Raw genomic sequence first — 21,165 nt, forward strand, 5'->3', positions numbered from 1 at the left:
AATGATCAGTAAAGATTCACAGTCATTTGTTTATTGATCTTACTTTTAAATGTACGATTCTCTGTTTGAAATCAAAAGCCACTTCCAATTGCTTGCATTTAGAGCAGTCTTGGTTGCCCAAGTCCAGTAAGCCTTCTCATAACATCAAGTTTAATGTTACAGAAAGGGTATCAGGGAATAATTTTCCTGGTATCGCATCGCAATTTGCTATGCATTTTTGCATGACTGCTATACAAAATATCTTTTGTGTAGCAGTTTTCTTCCATAGAAATGTACAGAATTTCATTTGAAATATTTATCCATCGGCTGAAATTGCTAATCAAAAAATTATGTAAAATTATTCCCTGGGTATATAAATGTAGTAGTAACCCTTGAAAGTAATATATTAAAAGGAAAGTCCACCCTGATATTAAGTTGGTTTTTCATAGAAGCAGAAAAATTAGAACCAACTTGATATCAGGGTGGACTTCCCCTTTAAAATTAAAGTATGTTACAAGTCAAGGAGGGTAGTATATTTCTTACGCTCAGCTGGTGTTGATTTCATTCTCTTCTCTTCTGTTGAAAATGTTCTCTTATGACCTGTAGTAAAAGAAGTATTTGTAAGGTTGATATTAATTACTTTGTTAATTAATAGTTGGAAATGTAATATGAAACATCTGAAAATATTTTGTATCTCATATAGTCATTCCAAACTATCCTATAGACCTGAAAATATTTCAGTTTTTTTGAAAAGTTGAGCTTGAATATCAGGCAATACATGAATACAAATTTCAAAGAATTTTATTAAACTTTCTCTTTAGGAATAGGGTCATAATATTTTATTCTATCTTTTAAATGCAACTGTCTATGATGCTTTCAGACATGTTTGTATAATCATTTTGAAAGAAGAGTCAATTTTGAAAATCATGGAATGATACGACACAAATTCTGCAGAACTATAGGGCCTATATCAGAGATAGCAGAACAGCAATATAATGAATTATTGTTTGAATTTATTTCCAACCCTACTTATCAAAGTGAACTGATTTATTTTATTTTCATATCGTTTCAGGTGATAGCAAATTAAAAGTTATAAGAAGTTTCAGGACCAAGATATGTTTAACGTTGAAATCTCAGGTCACACTTCATTACACTGGTTATCCTGAAGATGGCGCTATACCAGTTTAGTCCTTATGGACTATCCAATGCCTGGTTTCACAAGAAAATTATTAGTTGCCAAGTGCATGAATTTGATCATTTGGATACAACACAAGAATTTACAAACTCTACTTTTTCAACTCACTCCACAAAAGCACATCCTTATGGACTATCCAATGCCTGGTTTCACAAGAAAATTATTAGTTGCCAAGTGCATGAATTTGATCATTTGGATACAACACAAGAATTTACAAACTCTACTTTTTCAACTCACTCCACAAAAGCACATCCTTATGGACTATCCAATGCCTGGTTTCACAAGAAAATTATTAGTTGCCAAGTGCATGAATTTGATCATTTGGATACAACACAAGAATTTACAAACTCTACTTTTTCAACTCACTCCACAAAAGCACATCCTTATGGACTATCCAATGCCTGGTTTCACAAGAAAATTATTAGTTGCCAATTAGTGCATGAATTTGATCATTTGGATACAACACAAGAATTTACAAACTCTACTTTTTCAACTCACTCCACAAAAGCACATCCTTATGGACTATCCAATGCCTGGTTTCACAAGAAAATTATTAGTTGCCAAGTGCATGAATTTGATCATTTGGATACAACACAAGAATTTACAAACTCTACTTTTTCAACTCACTCCACAAAAGCACATCCTTATGGACTATCCAATGCCTGGTTTCACAAGAAAATTATTAGTTGCCAAGTGCATGAATTTGATCATTTGGATACAACACAAGAATTTACAAACTCTACTTTTTCAACTCACTCCACAAAAGCACATCCTTATGGACTATCCAATGCCTGGTTTCACAAGAAAATTATTAGTTGCCAATTAGTGCATGAATTTGATCATTTGGATACAACACAAGAATTTACAAACTCTACTTTTTCAACTCACTCCACAAAAGCACATCCAGGATATACCCCTCTCGTGTCATCAAGCTAAGCCAGGGTAATAATCGGGAGTGTCATTGTCACGTGTGACAGACAATTATGAGCCCTATAAAAGAACCCACTATTTGTAGAGGTGTCATGGTCGAGTGGTCACCTCGCCAGACTTTCGATCACAAGGTCTGCTGTTTGAGTCCCGCCGCAGCACTAATGTCCATTGGCAAGACATTAATTTACATTTGCCACACTCAACCCAGGTGATGTAAATAGGTATACCTGGCAGGACTTAATTCCTTGAAATGCCAGAGCGCCATATAATGGCAGCACAGCTAAAGTCGGGGTAATGATCTCCAAGTTTGGAAGCGCTTAGAGAAATAATTGTAATTCACGCTATAAAAGCTGAGTATTAATAGTATTATTAATTTTATCAATAAAAATTAATCTTTTGTTAACCCTTTGACTACTGAATTCAGTCACTCCCAACAGCATTAGTACAGGGCTATGCTGGTTCGCATACGCTAAGGGTTAAATGCTTACTTTCTACAAATGAGATAGGCATCTCAAAGTCCCCTGCACCGCCTGATCCTGCTGGTCCTACAGATGCACTTCCATCTTCCATGTTTGCCACTGATATAGATTTCCTATCAAATCAAAGATGATAACCAGGGCAATGCAATAATAATAACATTCTTTATTTAAAAGGGGGTAATATAATATTCTGCTTTTATATAGAGCTTAATACATCTACGGTGTCTCTAACTGCTTTACAGAGCTATTATACCTGGTCATTGGATTCAATACTTGCCCGCACACACTGTGTGCACAATCTCCTTAAAGTACTTGAAGAATAAAAAAATCAGGAGAGTGTCCTATCATATTACGACAAGTATTATTTTCATCAGAATTGTTTATCCAAATATGGTTCTTCTGAATGTTATAGGGTAATATGCAGGCCCTTGAATCCGTAAGTGTTCAACTCTGTATACAAACATCTTCTTTCCAACTGGGAAATGAAACTTATCTAAAATAATGATAATTATGTTTTTTCTGAGTACGGTAGTCCTTACTCGATGTCAAAATCTGAATTAGTATTTGCAAGAACATTACAATATATGATATAACAATTTTAGTAAAGAACTTAATTGGAAATTGATTTATTAAATTGGTCCAGGAGTGGAGATCTACATGTATAGTCAGTTCAGTTGGCCATATCTTCCAATGGATGCGCACTATGATGCAAGAATTTACCCAGCCTGTAGGCTACATCCTTGCAACACAAACTATATAAACAATCACTAAACCTAATGAACTGATTCTGTTCTTGACTTACTAATGACAATTTTCAACAATATGAAATTTACTTACCTCCTTAGTGAATCGTACATCAACTGTTGGTAAAGATATGATATAGATAGAAAGTGTTAAATGTAGATCCGATTTGTCAATAGGCCATTTTCATAATTTAACCAAATTTATGCATATATGATTTCATTTACCCGTTATTAATAAATGTATCTCAATCGTCACAATTCAATTTGCATATAGTTGTTGCTAGGTAGGACAAAAATTAAGGCTTGTCCTACCTAACAACACGTAATATATGCAATTTCCATTCTGACTATTGAAATACGTTTATGTGGGACATAAACAATGTACATGTTAAAATGAATGTCTAATTTTAACATTCTTTTTTCATGAAATTGTATAGTGATACATTGACTTAAAATCACAAACAATTTTATTTGTCAATTTATTTTATAACTTGAGTATAAGACCCCTAATGCCTAAGGTCTGCTGGTAAATACATTCTTTATGAATTCTTAAGTTATTGGTAAGTGAATATTTTTCTGACCAGTATGAATTTGCAAATCTGATTTTGCTGTGCATTCCACTTTAGCTTCTGCACAATATTATACATTGAAAATCTTCATGAAACATAAATCCTTAAATCAGCTCTTTGAAGCTAATTTTAGTAAAGAAATTGTATATCATGATTAGTTGAAAAAAGACTTGCTTGACAAAATGAATGGTTTGACTCGAACATGTTACTTTTGACTATTCATGAATGCAATATTTAATCTCTACCTGGAGCTTCTGGTGTTGCCGATTCCTCTCCACAAGTTTCTCATAGACATCGTTGTATCGCTTCTTTGTTGTTTCAACTTCTCTCCGCAAAGCTGTGTATTAATCAAATCAACATAAACTACTGTAGTAAAATCATGCAAATAAATGCTGACCCCAAGAATATTTATGATAACAAATTCAAATTCTTCAAAACAAACTCTCTCCACAAATTTCTCATAATCATTATTGTATCTCTTATTTGATGTTTCAATTTCTCTCCACAGAGCTGTTATTTATTAATTAATCAAATTAATATAGAATAGTGAAATCAAACAAACTAAATGTTGACCATTAAATTAATCTGAGAATAACTTCAAAAATTTCACAACAAATTAACAGCAAACTATAAAAAAGTAAATTTTGTGCTGAGCTAAATGAAAATAAAATTGGAAAGTATCACACTATTATGTATACTAACTTGCCAATATCAAGGAAAGGAAAAGAAAACGTTCATTATAAATGTAGCTAAATCATTTTTTAAAGAAATGAGTTGGGCTATTTATTTCCATTACTATGACATCATGTACTTACCTGAAATTTGGGACTTCAAACCTGACATAATATCAATGAAGGAAAACATAACAACATAATTGCGCTAATCTTAACACTGATTGTGTACCCTTTGTTAATTTCATTGATGTGGATGGATGAATATGTAATTTTTAAAAAAGAAATCATAAATAATTAACCAATGTTTTTGTAATCTGTTAGCTTTTAATGTATGTACTCCAATAAAATTTAAATAGATTAAAGGGAATAAAATAATTTGATAAAAGTATAATGTATGAGCAGTTACACAACTCATTATTCTAGTAGGATATATGAGTTTATATCATTATAGACCTGATTTATTGTGATAAAGGAAAGAGATCTGCTGTGACCTTATCATTTTATTCCTATGATGAATAATAATATATAAAGTCTGGGAAAAATTAATTTGTCTTTATTTTATTTTTCTTGAGAATGTGACATATTAAAGCTTACATCTAAAAGTTTTAAACAAAGGCCCTAATTCAACCAGTCTACCTTTCATTCTCGAGTTACGAAAAACACAAAATATGAATAATTTATTTGTAAACTGTATCAGTGTATATGTGCGAAGGATACTAGTGACTTCAGTCTGTGTCCTGTTGAGTAGCTGTTCACAATACTGTTCCATCTGTGTATTCCTCTCCTTTGCTTTCTTAGCCACATAATCCTGATACATTCTCTCCTGATCTATCTGAAAAAGAGAAACGTTCATTCTTATTTTAGGCTTCAACATGGCTGCCCTACAGAGTATGAAATGACTTCAGATAACAACTTTAATACATCATACTTAATTATTCATTTATGTTTTGCATATATTTCTTTTTCGATGACTGATTCCTACTTTCATATCTAAAGTAGATCGACATTGAGTCAGACTTTTATCTGATGGTCAAAAGCTGCAATGGATATTTCTTTTTCATTCTTATTCATGTGAATCGCAAATGTGCCTTTGATATAATATTCTTTGCTGTGGAAAACTGGAAATATTCATTACAATAATTGGACCATCTAATATTGAGATATACATTACAATGACATTAATGTATGTTAAGCTAATGTGTCCTAATTGCATTTTAACTGCAGTGAGCTAAACATACTTGAGTATGATCTTATAATAGTCAACCATAATTCCTTATTTAATACAAGCTTACGAACCTTACTCTTTCACGTACCATGTATGATCAAATCATGTAAATGTACCTTTACAATAACAACAATTTAATGCAATTTACACAACTTCTCAATTCACATCCAACAGATTATTAAAAGGATATCTATAATATATCGAAAATCACATGTTCTCTCATTTGAATGGGATGAAGGTAGCACAATTCCAAAACTAAATTAATTCAACAAAAAGCACAGAATTAGCTTTGGTCATTTCTACGTTCATATCTTCAGTAGATTTGATTTTCTTCATATCCATTTAATTTGATCATTATTACGGCAAAGCCTAAAGAAATGGGTATTTGAATACATCTATCATCCTAAATGAAACACGGCAACACTCAGGAAATTTTCAGTCCATTTATTTTATTCACCCGCTTAAGCTTTGCTCATTCTACATTTATATCTTCAGTAGATTAAATTTCCTTCAAAATCCATTTTATTTGATCACCATTATGGAATCTAGTCTAATGAAATAGGTATTTGAATGTATCTATCTATCAGTATCATCCTCAATGGACATCACAACGCTGTGGACAATTCTCAAATCTTCAGTCCATTTATTTTGTTAATATCTGTTAAATAATTGTTTAAAGCCTGTCTGCACTAGTTTGGTCAGGAGGGATTAGACCTCCCTGCGTGGTCACTGACAGGTGGTTATTTCATCAAATCAGCTCTTAACTAACATTAGAAAAAGGGGATCACGGGGGACCAACGAGTACCGCTTAGGTATTGTTTGCTATATAGAGAGCGCAAGTAGCTACAAGTAGTGCAGTCCCACTTTAAAAGGGATAGTGTTAAATACCTGGTAGGTCCAAAATGTGAGTGCCCTTGAGCAAGCCTCTAAGATGATTTCCGGTCTTTGTCCAGCCAGCACCATCGATTTATACTGTTCACTGGGAGACAGATCAATCCTTATTACATCAAACTTGCTGGGTAGGTGGGTATCACCTGAAATAGAGTACAGTCATGGAGAAATTGTTCAGAACTAAATTGATCAGCTGTTTTTATTCAAAATTGGCAACAATGGGATTATTCTTTGCCATGTTTTTCTTATGAATAGTCCTTCATCTGAACAGAATTCGCACCGACAAATACTAAGTAAAAGTGTTGCCAATTTGCTTTAAAAAATGAATTACTTATGTTGGCAATATACAGATTTGTATGCTTTAAAAAAAAGTCCTCTTAAAACACCCTGCCAATTGCCATCAAATCGCGAATTATAACACAATGAATTGGACACAGCCTGTGTAGAAACATTTTTCTGTTTCTGTTTTGAAAATGCATTTGGTATATTTTTTAAGACTCAGAATAAAAATCTATCATACCAACAACAATACAAGAAGAAGTAAAAGTGGACATTGTTGTAAATGGGTGCTTAACTCTTTGCCCGCCACGTTCGGCTAGCGGAACATACAGCGGGCTGCCAACTTCGACTCAAGTCACATTTCATTCACAATACACACGGAACGCATTTAATTCTATTGTACGCACACACACACAATAGTAACGCGTGCTTCGCATTGTATACACATCACACTTCATTGCACCGCTTTCGCAGACATTGTTTACATTGACATTTTCCGAGAAAAATTCTTTCAATTCTAATAGCTTGCACAGCCTTGCAAGTAATAATAGAATCTTACCATCTTACCTACAGACACAATAAAGGTCATCAAAGTACAATCAAGAGACAGGAAGTCTATTCAAAAGTACCCAGGGTCAATTTCAATAGGAGATTAGTTCATTGTCGGCTTACTCTTTATTCAATCCTAAATTACCATGCTCATTGTGACCTTCAGCACATGAATTTGGTATGTAGTGAAAGCTCATGAATACATCTTTTCAATGAACTAACTCAGGACATAAACCTCCATAACAAAGTATTAGATATAAGAGGTATAGAATACCCTTCTAAACGAAAACTTGGATACAAAATGTATAGTTGATAATCTCAAAATTTATGATAATATACATTACAAAAATGATACCATTGGCAAGACTATTAATTTCTATACAATATTGCTACACAAAGTTTTTCATTACAGTACACCAATCAAAAGTTATTGCGAGTTAAATAAGCATAGTCCATGCAGAACCCCTCCTAAGGTGGCACCCTAAAAACAATGTGGCACTGGGGGGATTGTGTACGTGGCGGGCAAAGAGTTAAAAAACAATCCAGCTACCAACAGTTACAGTTTACACACTTGCTTCATAATTCGGTGTTGTTAGCTTTTGCTAATGGAAGCAAACAATGTACATCAACATGGCACTAAAAAAGTAACAGTGCTTACCATACATGTTGGTGTACTCAAAGGCCAATCTATATTTCACTAGTTAATTCAATTGAAACTATACAAGCTGGGTTCAAATCACTTTTAACAAGAGGAAAACTTGGACATTGGTCTAGTTTCCTTTGTTACATTCGACTACAGACGAATCTTAAACCTAGCGTTGAGTTGATCGCAGAATATGGGCAATATGTTGAAGTCTATTTTATAACATGAATTATAACAGCATACTTACATGCAGGGCAAACAGATTTCTTGTTGAATTCTTTGGCTCCATGCTCATCACAAAAAATATCTAACATTTTTTGTCAAAGAAACTATAATTTTTTTGGATTTTACTCTTTATATGCCACACAAACAATCTCGCTGTGTCACACTAACTGTTTTGAGTACGAGATTAATTGATACAGACAGGTGTTAAAAGGGTCGTCATGGAGCTTATCAAGACCAGAAATGGGTAATTTTCAACGCCATTGTGTTCAATAAAGCAATCTTCCTGTCACTTGGAGCCTATTGTTTTGTGCAAAATTGTATATGAGCAACCTAGCAAAGGCAGAGAAAGATAAAGTGTTTACTGTTGAGTGTTAATTGTGAGTGTTAATTGTCAGCATTATCAATTTGACAATAATTTTGTAGAGTCTAAAGATCCTATTCTTGATTGCAGTTTGTACATTAACCTGAAACTGTAGTATAAAATTAAAAGTTTGGTCTCCCTAAATAGGCTACCATATTTTTCTTGTCGTGTTAGTTGGAATTTGCTCTGAAGCTTGGTTTCTGGTGTAGATCTAGACGTCTAAAACTAGACCCTACTGCTGAACTGTTAAAAAATTAATGCAGGTTGGTTACCTGGAGTGGGCTGGACAGTTGCCAGGTTTTAAACAGTGTTTTGATTGAAGAAGTTTACAACAAAATTTATACAAGCAATGTTTACATAACTCTTCTAGAGGTCTAGACCTAGTTCTAAGACTTTAAAGAGTCTAGTCTGTACTGTAGTCATTGCTATGTTGAACAATATTGTAATGCAAAGCCAAAGGACAAATACATATTTTGGATATTTATATAGAGTCTAGATCTAGCGCACATATCCACCATACAATTAGGTGCTCAAAGCGCTCCAATATTACCCGCTAGACTATCGATTTCGGCGCTCACAAGACCGCAAACCACCGGCCTGGCCCTGGGCTCAGGCCGTCAATTTATTGCCCATCGACCTGTAGGCCTACCCGGGCACAAATCAGATGAAGTGAACGAACGACAACATGCATTGCAAGCAAACTTTATTGAGATTTTAGTTTCTAAACAATAAATAAAGGTAGAGGCAATATTTCAAGAAAGGATACGAGAACAAGATGTCACCCATGCATTCGAATTAAGACCTTGTCTGCACTTTCGATAATTGCAAATCATATCCTCCATGTTTACTTTCTCCAGCAGTCTCCGATCTAGACAGAAATACAGCGTATCAGCGCGCGCGTGACTTCGACTTAGGCCAATCAGGGACTCGCCTGGGAACCGGTTCCCCAACGAGTCCTTTTCATCTTTGGTGAGTGCCTCTTATCAGGTGCGAGAAATTCCCTTTTCCCCTTTGATATTTAATTTTTACCCGATTTTGCTTTGACTCGTCGTGCTCCTTGTCCTTTTTAATAAGCGCACTTGTTTCCTTCTAATACTGTCACTTTCTCTTTGTAATACGAACCCCTCCTTTTCCTCTTAAGTGCCACTTTTTTTTCCTTCTTTTTTTAGGGGGGGGGGGGTAGTCACATATAAGGGCATGCGGGGGTGTGCCATTCTGATAAGTGCCCCTTTTATTTTGACACGTGACCCTTTTCCTTTCTTATAAGTACCATATTTCCTTCGGATAAGTACCCCCTTTTTATATGAGCCCCTTCCCCTTTTCAATTTTCAAAATGTCCCTTTTTACATCTGATAAATGCCCCTATTAACTTCAACAGATGCCCCATTTCCATTCTCACAAGTGCCTTTTTCATCTCTGTTGAGGTGCGTGAAGTGCCCCATTTTCACCTATAATATTTTTGCCCATTTTACTTTGACACGTGCACCTTTTTATTTTTGTCCTCTTTATAAGATTTAATTTTGTTTGCACTGCAATCTCACAAATCTTCAATTTTTTCCTAACTCACTTCGCTCCCTCGAAAATTAATATTCACACCATCACACCCAACTGCAAAGTATGTAGCTTAAGCAGTATTTTGCACCACGCCGGGGTACCACATATAGAGAGAAACAAATATTGATGTCATCCCTGGTAGTGTAATCACAATCAGATGTAAGTGGATATACCAACGTCTAAAAATGCCTGGTGTATGTTCACTTTGAGGTTTCCCTTTCTGGGTACCCTTTTTTTCCCCTCCTAAAGTGACCTTTTTGTTAGTGCCCCCTCCACTTTGGAAGATGCTCTACCGCCCCTGAACCTAAGTCAAATCGTTATCCACCAATTAACTAACTTAAATTAACTACGTATACGTCTAGTCTCTGATCTTACTGCATAATTTCTACATATATTCTTTTGTCATGTGTAAATTTGCAATATTTGTTTGTTATATATTTGTAAAAATGCAAAAGAAAAAGAAAATCAAACAGAAATAAATAAATCAAATCAAATCAAATCAAATCAAATTTTATGAAGAGCTAGCTAGCTTACTAATATTATAATAGTTAGATTATCAAACTATCTGCGAGAAGATGAGAGGAGCCGAAACACAACCTTTTTAGTCGCAATTCCACCTCATTACTAAAACAAAGACAACAAAAAAAAAGGGGGGGGGGGGGGGGACACGAGATGCAAAATACATCCAAAATTATATAGATTACACCTTGAATTACTTGTAAAATTACAGTTGTGAGTAATTCATTTCATGACCTGTGAATCAGTATTGTTTTTGAGATGGGCATCCCCGGATATTTTCATTTGATAATGCGCACCCTCGTATTTTTCTTAATAAAATTAAATACGATGCTATGGAAGTTGTGTTCAATCTTAAAATGACACAATCTAAGCCTTCTAAACGCTAACACATGTTTTAAACTATTACATTTTCACATTGAATTTTGTAGAAACATTTTACAAGATATTTGGATGTTTTTCATACAAATATTGACATTTTTAGTCCACTTATAGACACAATAAAAAATAATTGTCACTTTTAAGTGTCTGAAGAGATTATAGGACATAACATTTGACTAGTTTACCGTCAGAAATCAGAGATTTTAAGATGATGTAAGCGCTGTACCTACTAACGGCTATGAATCAATTATTTTTCGAAATGATACAAATTTCCACGACCTTATAGGCTTTTACATAATTGCTGTGATCTATACGTGTTTCCCTTGTTTACAGTGTAATGATTTGTTGAGAGGGAGGGGAAGGGGTGGGGGTTCAGTCTTTCCAAGGGGATAAATATTACAAGTGTTTAAAGTCTTTGTCCCGTCACACTTTAAAACGGTCTAATCATTAGTGTTTTCCATGTCCCACTCCTTGTTTTTAAAAGCCCTATTTAACATTTTTCTTCCCCTTCTTATTTTTTTTAATACTTAAATTGTCTTTAGGTTTGTTAGTTTTGTTAAATATGTAATGACCTTACTTGAAAAATGTATCTTTTTAAATGACAATGCGGAAATAAACGCGTATAATCAGTTTGATTTGCTGGAATTTAAATAATCGAATTGAATTGAATAGTTCAGTTGGAAAAAAAGCCTTTAGATATAAACATGACATGTTTTCATGCAATGCTCATAATATATAAATAAGTTTATATCCCTATTTAAGAATATGTTGGAAGAGTTCTTGTCCGGAAAAAGTCGTAAAAAAAGGAAGAAATTATTGAATCTACATAAAAAAGACATTTCATGAACAAAAATAATAAAGACTTTTTGTAGGATTTTAACAAATTATAAAAAGTGATCTTTGAGTAAAATTGAGACTGAGAGTGAGATATGGTGTCCAACTTGTGCACCTCGTGACCCCCCCCCCCTATATTGTAATATTATGGCTAAGCCATGGTGATGCGAAGGCCTGGGTACGCCATTGTTCCTACTTACAGTAATTAAAGACCCATTGTTCGGCTACACATTTCTTTTTAAATTCTAGCTTTGTTTTTAACGTTGAATATGCAGTTTCATTATTTCACCACAGTTAACTTTGAATGCATTATTTAGAGCAAACAGTAATAAAAAGACACTTAATGAATACAATAGAAAGTATATTGGCGCGACAGCTTGGGTAGCGTTCAAGAAACCACGTCGCCTTAACATCGCATTGACCATTGCAGTCAACAGCTGGATACATGGCCATTGGTCATAAAACTGTATATAACCCCTCTATTCTATCAGGCAATTCATTTTGCGGTTGATGAGTTTCATCGAGTCTCTCATAAACGATTTCAGCTTTTCGGATTCAAGGTAAGTGTCATTCTTATTCTTTTTATCTATATGTTGAAACTCTGTGATTTTATCAATCTTGTTTCATAATAATCATGTATCCAATTGATATGAATTGCCGCTTTTATTGCAGGTATTCACATCTAAATCTGATGAAAGTACATGTATATACATGTATATTATATATTCTTTCAAAATATACATGAGAGCCCCCAGTAGCGCATACTCAAGACGGAGGGGGGGGGGGGGGGGGGGTCACATGTGCAAATTAGCACAACCTAAAAATGTTTAAAGTTCACACATAATGATGATAAATATGCGCTCGAAAAATTATGTTCTTAAACCCTTGCACAAGCCTTAAACAAAAAATGTAATCTGAAAATGTGATAATCTGAAATAAAAACATTAAACTTTCTACAGCAAATAATGTTCTTGCTTTATGTCTAAGGAGCAAGTTATTTTATAGAATCCTGTTTATATACTCGCGCATACAGTCAATTAATTTGTTGAAATATATAGATGTTGTCAAATTGATTCAATCTGATCTAATGGAATGTTGATTAATTCAATTTATATGCCCATACAGCATCAGCATCATCAGCAGCAGCACCACCACCATCGTCTTCCTTTCTTCTGAACCGTATCCAATCATCTGATCCAACGATGTTCTGGTTCACATCCGTCGTCGTCCTTCTCATCGCTCTCTCGGCTAACGATGTCGACGCCGCTAAGCGATTCGGCAAAAAGAAAAACAAACCCTGGGAAGATTCGGATAGAGATAGCGAGAATGATCTCCTAGTAACGAAGAAAGTTTTCTTCGAAATGGAGATTGATGACGAACCAGCTGGTCGTGTTGTTATAGCTCTGTTTGGTGACACATGCCCCGTGACTGTTCAAAACTTTGCTGCCATTGTCAGAGGAAACTGGAGACAAGATGTAAGTGAAATTCCTTTTAAAACCCTCTAAATTTGTTGTATCGTTTGATATTGAAAAAGGCAAACAAAGAGCGGCTGAAATCATTCCTGACCATCATATAAAATTAATCTTGGTTTTGCATTAGAACTGCTGTCATTTGGATGGATTTCTATCAATGTTTTTCTCGCGACGCTGCTCACTCCCCACTCTTAATAAATAGACAATTATTGTTAAACCGACCATTTCAAAAGATCCGTGCACTACATCATTCGGAACGCCTTACCGCCTGATTTACGTGCCATTTTATCTTTACTTTCATTTTAAGAGACGATTTTAACACCTTACCATTTTAAATACATCTTCAGAAGCAATTCGTATCTATTCTATCAAATGTCGATGTCATTAAGTATACATGTTTTAGGAGTTATATTTTGCTTATTTTTTGGGAAATAAATCCTAACCTTGTATATTTTGTATTTTTGCTTAATGTTTTTTCTTTTTCGGGGGAGGGGGGGGGGGGATTATCTAATGTTTTAATGTTTCGTTAAATTATGTTGTTTTAATATTATTGTACAGACAGTGCTCCTTGGAAGAGCAATATTCGTTACTGCAAGGGCTACACTTTTTAAAGAAGACTAAAATAAATAAATAAATAAATAAACAAATAAAGGAATTTTTAAAAGGGGGCGTGGCACCACCCTATACATATCTTGAGAACACCAATTTTCCATATATTATGTCATTCTAACATTCTCTCGTGTTGTTCTGTTTGTTTTTACTAGAAACGATTGAGTTATAACAACACCCAGGTTCATCGCATCGTACCTGATTTCGTCATTCAGATGGGTGACGTCACGGAAGGAGATGGAACTGGAGGTAACAAATCAATAATCTTGATAAATTTATATGATTTCTTTTTTTTCCTAGTATAGTCTGTTTTCGAAACAAGATAAAACCAAATATTGGCATTAGTAAATGATACAAGTTTCAATCAAATAACATATTTAGGGAAAATGTATGTCTATTGTTTGATTACCAATACTTGTGTTGTTTTATCCTAATTTCCCTACCTGAAATAGTTAGCCTTGAATCTTCTCCGTTGCTCCTCGTATCAAAGAAGATAGAGAGCATTATATTACATTATTGCTCAAACGCAACTTATTGTAGGTTGCTCTGAAAATATTCATAAGATGTTATTTGAAATGTGATGATTTGTTGTTTTTGTCCTCAAATGTATTATAGAAGACGGAATCATGCAGGCGCGGATCCAGGATTTCTTAGGGGAGGGGGCTCAACTTTTTTCTTTTTTTTTGCTCCCGAAAATTTGAAAGTCGCTCAGTGGGGGGGGGGGGGGGGGGGGGGGGGGGGGGGGGGGGGGGTACAGAGCACAATTTTTTTTTTGATCCTCAAAAAAAATTCAATTTGCACCCCCCCCCCCCTTGAGCGCCAGGGGGGGGGGGGGGGGCCCAACCCCCAAAAAAGGTAGAAATCACGTGATTTTACATGATTTTTTTCTCAAGGGGGGGGGGGGGGGGGGCCCGGGCCCCCCGGGCCCCCCCCCCCCTGGATCCGCCACTGGAATCATGACAATTTACAGGTGGTTCTTTAGAATATACATCATGAAAGGCATCGTCATATCAACCACAATAATCTGTAGTGGTTGATGTGACGATGCCTTTCGTGAGCTCATTTGAGATCGTTAGGTTAGAAATCAATGACGCTTGTCAAAAACCGGGGAGAGTTGAGACTCGTACCTTACATAACCGTCGCCATTACGAGTTTCTAAATTATTTTATTTACTTAATTTTATTTTTATATTTTATTATTTAATCTCTGTTTTTCAAACACATTGATTATAATGATTTCCATCATGTTTTACTCTTACACTCTACAAGGTAAGAGCATTTATGGTAACTTCTTCGCCGATGAGAATTTCTACCTACGTCACTGGGGACCCGGATGGGTTGCTATGGCAAACTCTGGTCCTGATACCAACAATTCTCAGTTCTTCATCTTATTGACTCGAGCTAGATGGTTGGACGGCAAACACGTGGTCTTTGGAAAGGTTATCGAAGGAATGGTAAGTTAGTAGACACATTTTCCATATTTGTTTCTGTTCATTTATACCTGTGTGCCGAAGATGGTATTTTTGATAAAATGCATATAAAATTGATGCGGCCCCGCTCCTCTTCACTAAAATTTGAAAAATAACCTGCCTGGAGCAAGACTTGCTGGTCATTGCAATACTTTTTTTGTTCTTCACATGATCTCGTGGAAGCTGTCCTCCCCAAATAGGGTCCGAAGCCCTCATTGCTTCATGGACGTAGTTCCACTTAATCTTGAGGTGGAAGATTAATAATGTCAAAGCAGCAAGTGATATATATATATATATATTGCTCATCTTTTTTCCCGTATCAATATTGGTACTGATTATTTATTATGTTTTAAATCTTGTACAATTTGATCGAATTCGTATGTAATGTTTAATATCTATTACCTGTTACCATGCCACTTTGATCTCATTTTTATCTTTTTTAAAAGTTGCCAAACATCAGTCCGTTCCTCACGTGATAAATAATGCGATTCGTTTGTCTATACACACAAGCGCCTTAAAAAGTAATGTTTACGTTGGCAACAGATGGCGGGAGGCGTCTTATTTTGAAGTAACCAATATTCGTCAGCTGCTACCTCATTGCAGTTAGGTTTATTTCAAGATGTATGACATAATAACACAAAGACAAATGCGATAATGATTATACATACACAACCTAGTTATGTAATAGTAACATTTTACAAAGTTTAACAGTGGTAGAACATCCTGACGAGTTTGATATTCATATCTGTTTATTAACCCTTTATTTCACCCCTCCTCCAACTCTCTCTCTCTCTCTCCCTTCCTCTCTACCCCTCCCTCTCTCTCTCTCTTTCTTCCCCTCTCCCTCTCTCTCATGAATAGGACATCGTTGATAAGATGGCTGAGGTAGATGCTGATGATAATGGTTTTCCTCTCGAACCAATCAGAATCGTTGACTGTGGAATCATCCCTGTCCCCACGCCATACCTTATAGCAAACCCAGACGCTGAGCCATCTCAAGAAAAGAAGAAGGATAAGAAGAAACAGTAGATGATCACCCATTTTGACCCAACGGAACTATTTCTTTAGCAGTCCTATTTTGGGTACTTATTTAATCATCCGTTGGGATATGTTTTTTGTTTTTATATATATCTATCTCTGCCTAGTTTCCGCTCACCCAGTACACCTTTAAACTTCCCGTTTCAGCCTTCATATCCCTTTTTAATTCACATATAAATGAAAATATAAAAACAGAACTAGGCTTTTAAATGGTTTTAATATTTCTCTTTAGGTTGTCGTAAACTATTTTGTTTATATGGAAGAAAACAGGATTTTTTTTGTCAACCCTAATTTACTATCTATTATAGTTTGATTGTCTACATGAATACTTTATGTCAGTTCTATGATTGTAGGATAAAGTATCTTTGACGATAGACTAATGGAGGCTAATGTATTACATTGGCCATGCACAATAATAAATCAATATTCATTCGCTTAGCAATACATGTACTTTAAATTCACAAGTTTGTATGCATAATGGATCAAATAAAAAGAATTCAAATGAACCCATATCAACATTTGCATTGCACGTGTCATTAGTGGATGTCTGTTGGATTTATAGATCTACATGTGTTTATCTCATTTTCAGGAATATGAAGCAAATTTGAATCAAATTATCTTGTTACATCGACGAAAATGTATAGGTTAAAACCAAACGTAGATATTCTGATTGTAAATACACCTTTCTTACATGGTATTATACGCTTCATAGATAGGCTTCTAAATCAGAAAAATGAATAAATTAACAATTTGAGAGAGAGAGAGAGACAGAGGGGGGAGAGAGAGTGAGCTAGGAAGAGAGAGAGAGAAAGAGAGAGAGAGATGAAGAAAAAAAAGAGGGAGAGAAAGTGGAATAAAGAGAAAGAGAGGGAGGGAGAGAGAGAGAGAGAGAGATAGGCAGAAAGAAAGAGGGATAGAGAGACAGGGAGAGGAAGAGACAAAGAAAGAGGGAGAGAGAGGAATAGAGAATCTGTCTAATTGCACCACCCTATTACTTGCTACAATTGACTAAACTAGATTTTATGCGGATAATTCACATATCGTGATAGAACTTTGTAATGCATTATGCTATGCACAAGTGTGGGAAATTAAGAGGTTTAACCTGATGTATTAGAAATAAAGAAGAAAAGGATCAGTGAAAGTTTGAAAAAACAAAATCCCAATTTTCTTCACCTTTCCCCATCACAAAAACCACTTCATAATCATTGTAGATTGGTTTCTTTTTGCATGCTTCTCTCAACTTTTTGACACACAATTTTAAGAGCGAATTTCATTAAATGCCAAAGATAACATCCCAAGATATTATTCTTTAATAATAATGGATACCTTACAGAAAACATCTGAAAATGAAACAATGTCACTAGTCTCTGGTTTATTGCATGAGCAGGCTTTATTCTTGACTGAGAATTTTAAATCATAATTACAACAAGCTCGCTTCACCGCAGACACACAGTATTACAGCAGGTGAAACTAATCAATACATTTGATGTATTATTTCACAATCATGCCCCTTCATATGACTAGAATGTGTCTTGCATTAATCTGTAAATAGTACAGAGAGAGAGAGAGAGAGAGAGAGAGAGAGAGAGAGACAGAGAGAGAGAGAGAGAGAGAGAGAGAGAGAGAGAGAGTATTTTCTTAGGAGAAAATCACAACTTGATTGATGATAATTTATGCCTTACCAAAGTGCACTAGAGGAGTAACTTGATTTTGAACACTAAACCTACCATTTCTTAGATCACTGCCCTTCATAAGGAATATACAATATTTTTCCTGGATGACGAATGTATTTAACAGCCGACAGTCTCATATCACAAACAAGATGGGTGTAATTACATCACTCGATACATACAAAATTAATACCTCTAACAAAAATAAGCCTTTACCCTAAAACATATGACACAAATTTCATAGTTTTACATTTATCATATATTTACATTAGAAGAGAGACAAAAATGAAATGAGGTAAGTAGAATCATCAATAAAATCAAAAGGCATCTATGAGCTCCTCAATTTTTGTCATGACCCAGATCACCTTTGGCAAGTACATAAACAAATCTCTCAAAAAATGGGGAACTATCACTATGGCAACATGACAGAGAACCATGATGGACTGGAAGAAATGAAGGCATTACATCACCAAGTTTAAAGGTAATACAAAGTTTTGGGAAATTTTGAAAATTGGGTAGATAGTCATTCTATACAATTTGATATATTTGGATGCCCCTTAGGATGTTTTATAAGCACTAGAAAATTTAGCCCCCAAAACACTTCTGCTTTCGAGATAAATTGAATATAAAAATTTACCGGGAGCAAAAACGCCTACAGCTGTACAAATGGTAGCTGCGACCATGAAAATCTCAGAATATGTAGTTGTGATATATAATTTCCAAACGGGAATAGCTAATCGGTCGATTTTAGTCGAGAAACATTGTTTTATAGCTTAATTAATATCTTGACCTTGAGAGGGAGCTATACAACATAAAGAGTTTATTATGTTATTTTCATAACTTTACACTCTATTTCAACCGCGTCAACGATTACTGCATATTGTAGGATCGCATATGCTTCCAATATGTTCATTTGAACCAAATTCATGACTTCATACCAAAACTTTGTAATACCTTTAATACAAAGTTAGGATTGGTCACAAACACTGTAATATCACAAAGATTCAACATATGTCTTGGGTAGAATTTTTCAACAAAAAGAATGGTCTACAAGCACTTCTTTTAAAGGTGATTTGATTACTAATTGCCTGATCTTTTCTCTCTTTATTTCTATTTCTTTATTTCATAATGATATAAGTACTTATCCATGATTGTTGCAAACACAAACATGTTGTCAATTCACACACATGGAAATGCCACGACTTTCAATATCAAAACAAAGTAGATTAAGTAGCAAAAAAGAAATTGTTGAAATATAATTTTAAAAATAAGATGTATATTCTTAAGTTATTCATACAAAACAACATACATGAGACAAAGTCCATTACATAAATGAACATAATTTCTTTACAATTTTAAAGCTAAGTCAGTAGCAAGAAATCACATTTTTTCTAACTGAAGAATTATATATATATATAACATAGGATTTACGATCGTGTCATTTCTAGCTTCATCAATGCATTTCAAAGAGACATCCACAGAATTTATGAGTAGTAATTATTTCTAAAGACACCAATCATTGAAACCACTTACATATCAACTATACAATGTGCATCATTTTAACCATGCAGCCTTTCATGTACATGGATAAAAAAAAAGAAATTTGGAATTATTTTGTGCAGGAGATGCGATGGCTCAGTGGTAGAGAAGTGGTCTCATAACCGAGAGGTCCCAGGTTCGAAACCATGTCAATGCTCTCGTGCCCTTTGGTAAAGCATTACTCCTAATTATGGAGTCCCTCTGGCGAACAGAGCAACAAGACCAAGCTCTGTAATTATTAGGATCTCTGTCCAGTAGTGCCGTGTTTGTGCCATCGAACTGGATCGACCAAATTAATTGATTCATAATATATATATGCAATATTTTTTCCCGTAACATGAGAGTAATTTTAATAGTTTCATACTATTAATTAAATGTAATGTTAACTGTTATTGTATAATTGTTTTAAATGGGGGCACACTACAAGAGTCCTATCTCGCACCCCGGGGCAACGTGTCTGACACAGCCGGTTGTAGCAACTACTCCGAAGATCAAGATTACATTAATCTTGATCTAAGGAGACACGAACGAACGATGGAGTCCCTTGGAGAGGACTTAAGCTTGTCGGTCCCCAGGTTGCTTACTTACGAGCATACACATGCTTTCTTAGCAGTCAGGTAAAACAATAATCAACCAACCCTTTGCTTCATTTTTAAAAGATGATCAGAATAAGAGAAAGTTAGCTTGCCATTTATGACATTTATTTTTTGAACAGTGCATATCGCATTCACCATTAAATCTAAATATGCTTATTAAGACACAGTGCTTCTCTACCAATTTTCTTCAACTTTCTATGCCATAAACAATGAGATAAGGATTTGATTCAATTGGTGTTTTAAGACATTTCATCCACAAATGCACACTTTATCAACAGAAAATTACACCTGTAAGAAACTATTTAAATGCTTTTATCATGTTTAACATTACATCACTTTAAACACATTTAAAATAAAAATGCAAAGAAAATATGAAATTCTTTCGTTTTTAGTCAGTGTTTGGTGAATGGGTATACCAAATTTGGGTAAGTTGCGAAAATCTTATATATGCTCCAATTCTCATATATTTCACACTGTGTCTGCTTTGTTTGATTTATATAACACTGTAAAATGATTTAGCAGCATCTCATTTAAAGTATTAATGACTGTTTCATAAGCTACATTTAGAGATTCTCACTCAAATAATTTTCCATTGGTCCCTAACAATAATCTTCATACTATATTTAGAGTTACTCACTAAAGCAACATTGATACACATTAGCCTTTGGCATTGACATTCAGTTAAATACGATTATCCGCAATTAAAGACATTATCAAGTTCAGATATAAATGACAATAATATCATC

The 21,165-nt window shown here is 34.7% G+C and overlaps 2 protein-coding genes across 2 annotated transcripts; one reads left to right on the top strand and one right to left on the bottom strand.

The window, feature by feature from the left end:
* Nucleotides 1–3,416: 3,416 nt before the first annotated feature.
* Nucleotides 3,417–9,598, bottom strand: LOC115920517 (E3 ubiquitin-protein ligase CCNB1IP1-like). Its single transcript, XM_030976355.1, has 7 exons — nt 9,509–9,598; nt 8,404–8,463; nt 6,683–6,828; nt 5,287–5,401; nt 4,711–4,731; nt 4,141–4,232; nt 3,417–3,443 (listed from the first exon to the last, which is right to left on the bottom strand). Exons 1-7 carry the CDS (start codon nt 9,582–9,584, stop codon nt 3,417–3,419), a joined length of 537 nt encoding a protein of 178 aa, XP_030832215.1. The 5' UTR covers nt 9,585–9,598.
* Nucleotides 9,599–13,170: 3,572 nt separating this feature from the next.
* On the top strand, nt 13,171–17,126 carry LOC575422 (peptidyl-prolyl cis-trans isomerase B). Its single transcript, XM_030976273.1, has 4 exons — nt 13,171–13,502; nt 14,264–14,357; nt 15,377–15,561; nt 16,438–17,126. The coding sequence occupies exons 1-4, from the start codon at nt 13,230–13,232 to the stop codon at nt 16,603–16,605; spliced, it is 720 nt and encodes a 239-aa protein (XP_030832133.1). The 5' UTR covers nt 13,171–13,229; the 3' UTR covers nt 16,606–17,126.
* The last annotated feature ends 4,039 nt before the right edge of the window (nt 17,127–21,165 follow it).

Source organism: Strongylocentrotus purpuratus, unplaced genomic scaffold (genome assembly GCF_000002235.5).
Source record: "Strongylocentrotus purpuratus isolate Spur 01 unplaced genomic scaffold, Spur_5.0 spur5_scaffold_9, whole genome shotgun sequence".
Classification (NCBI taxonomy): Eukaryota; Metazoa; Echinodermata; class Echinoidea; order Camarodonta; family Strongylocentrotidae; genus Strongylocentrotus; species Strongylocentrotus purpuratus.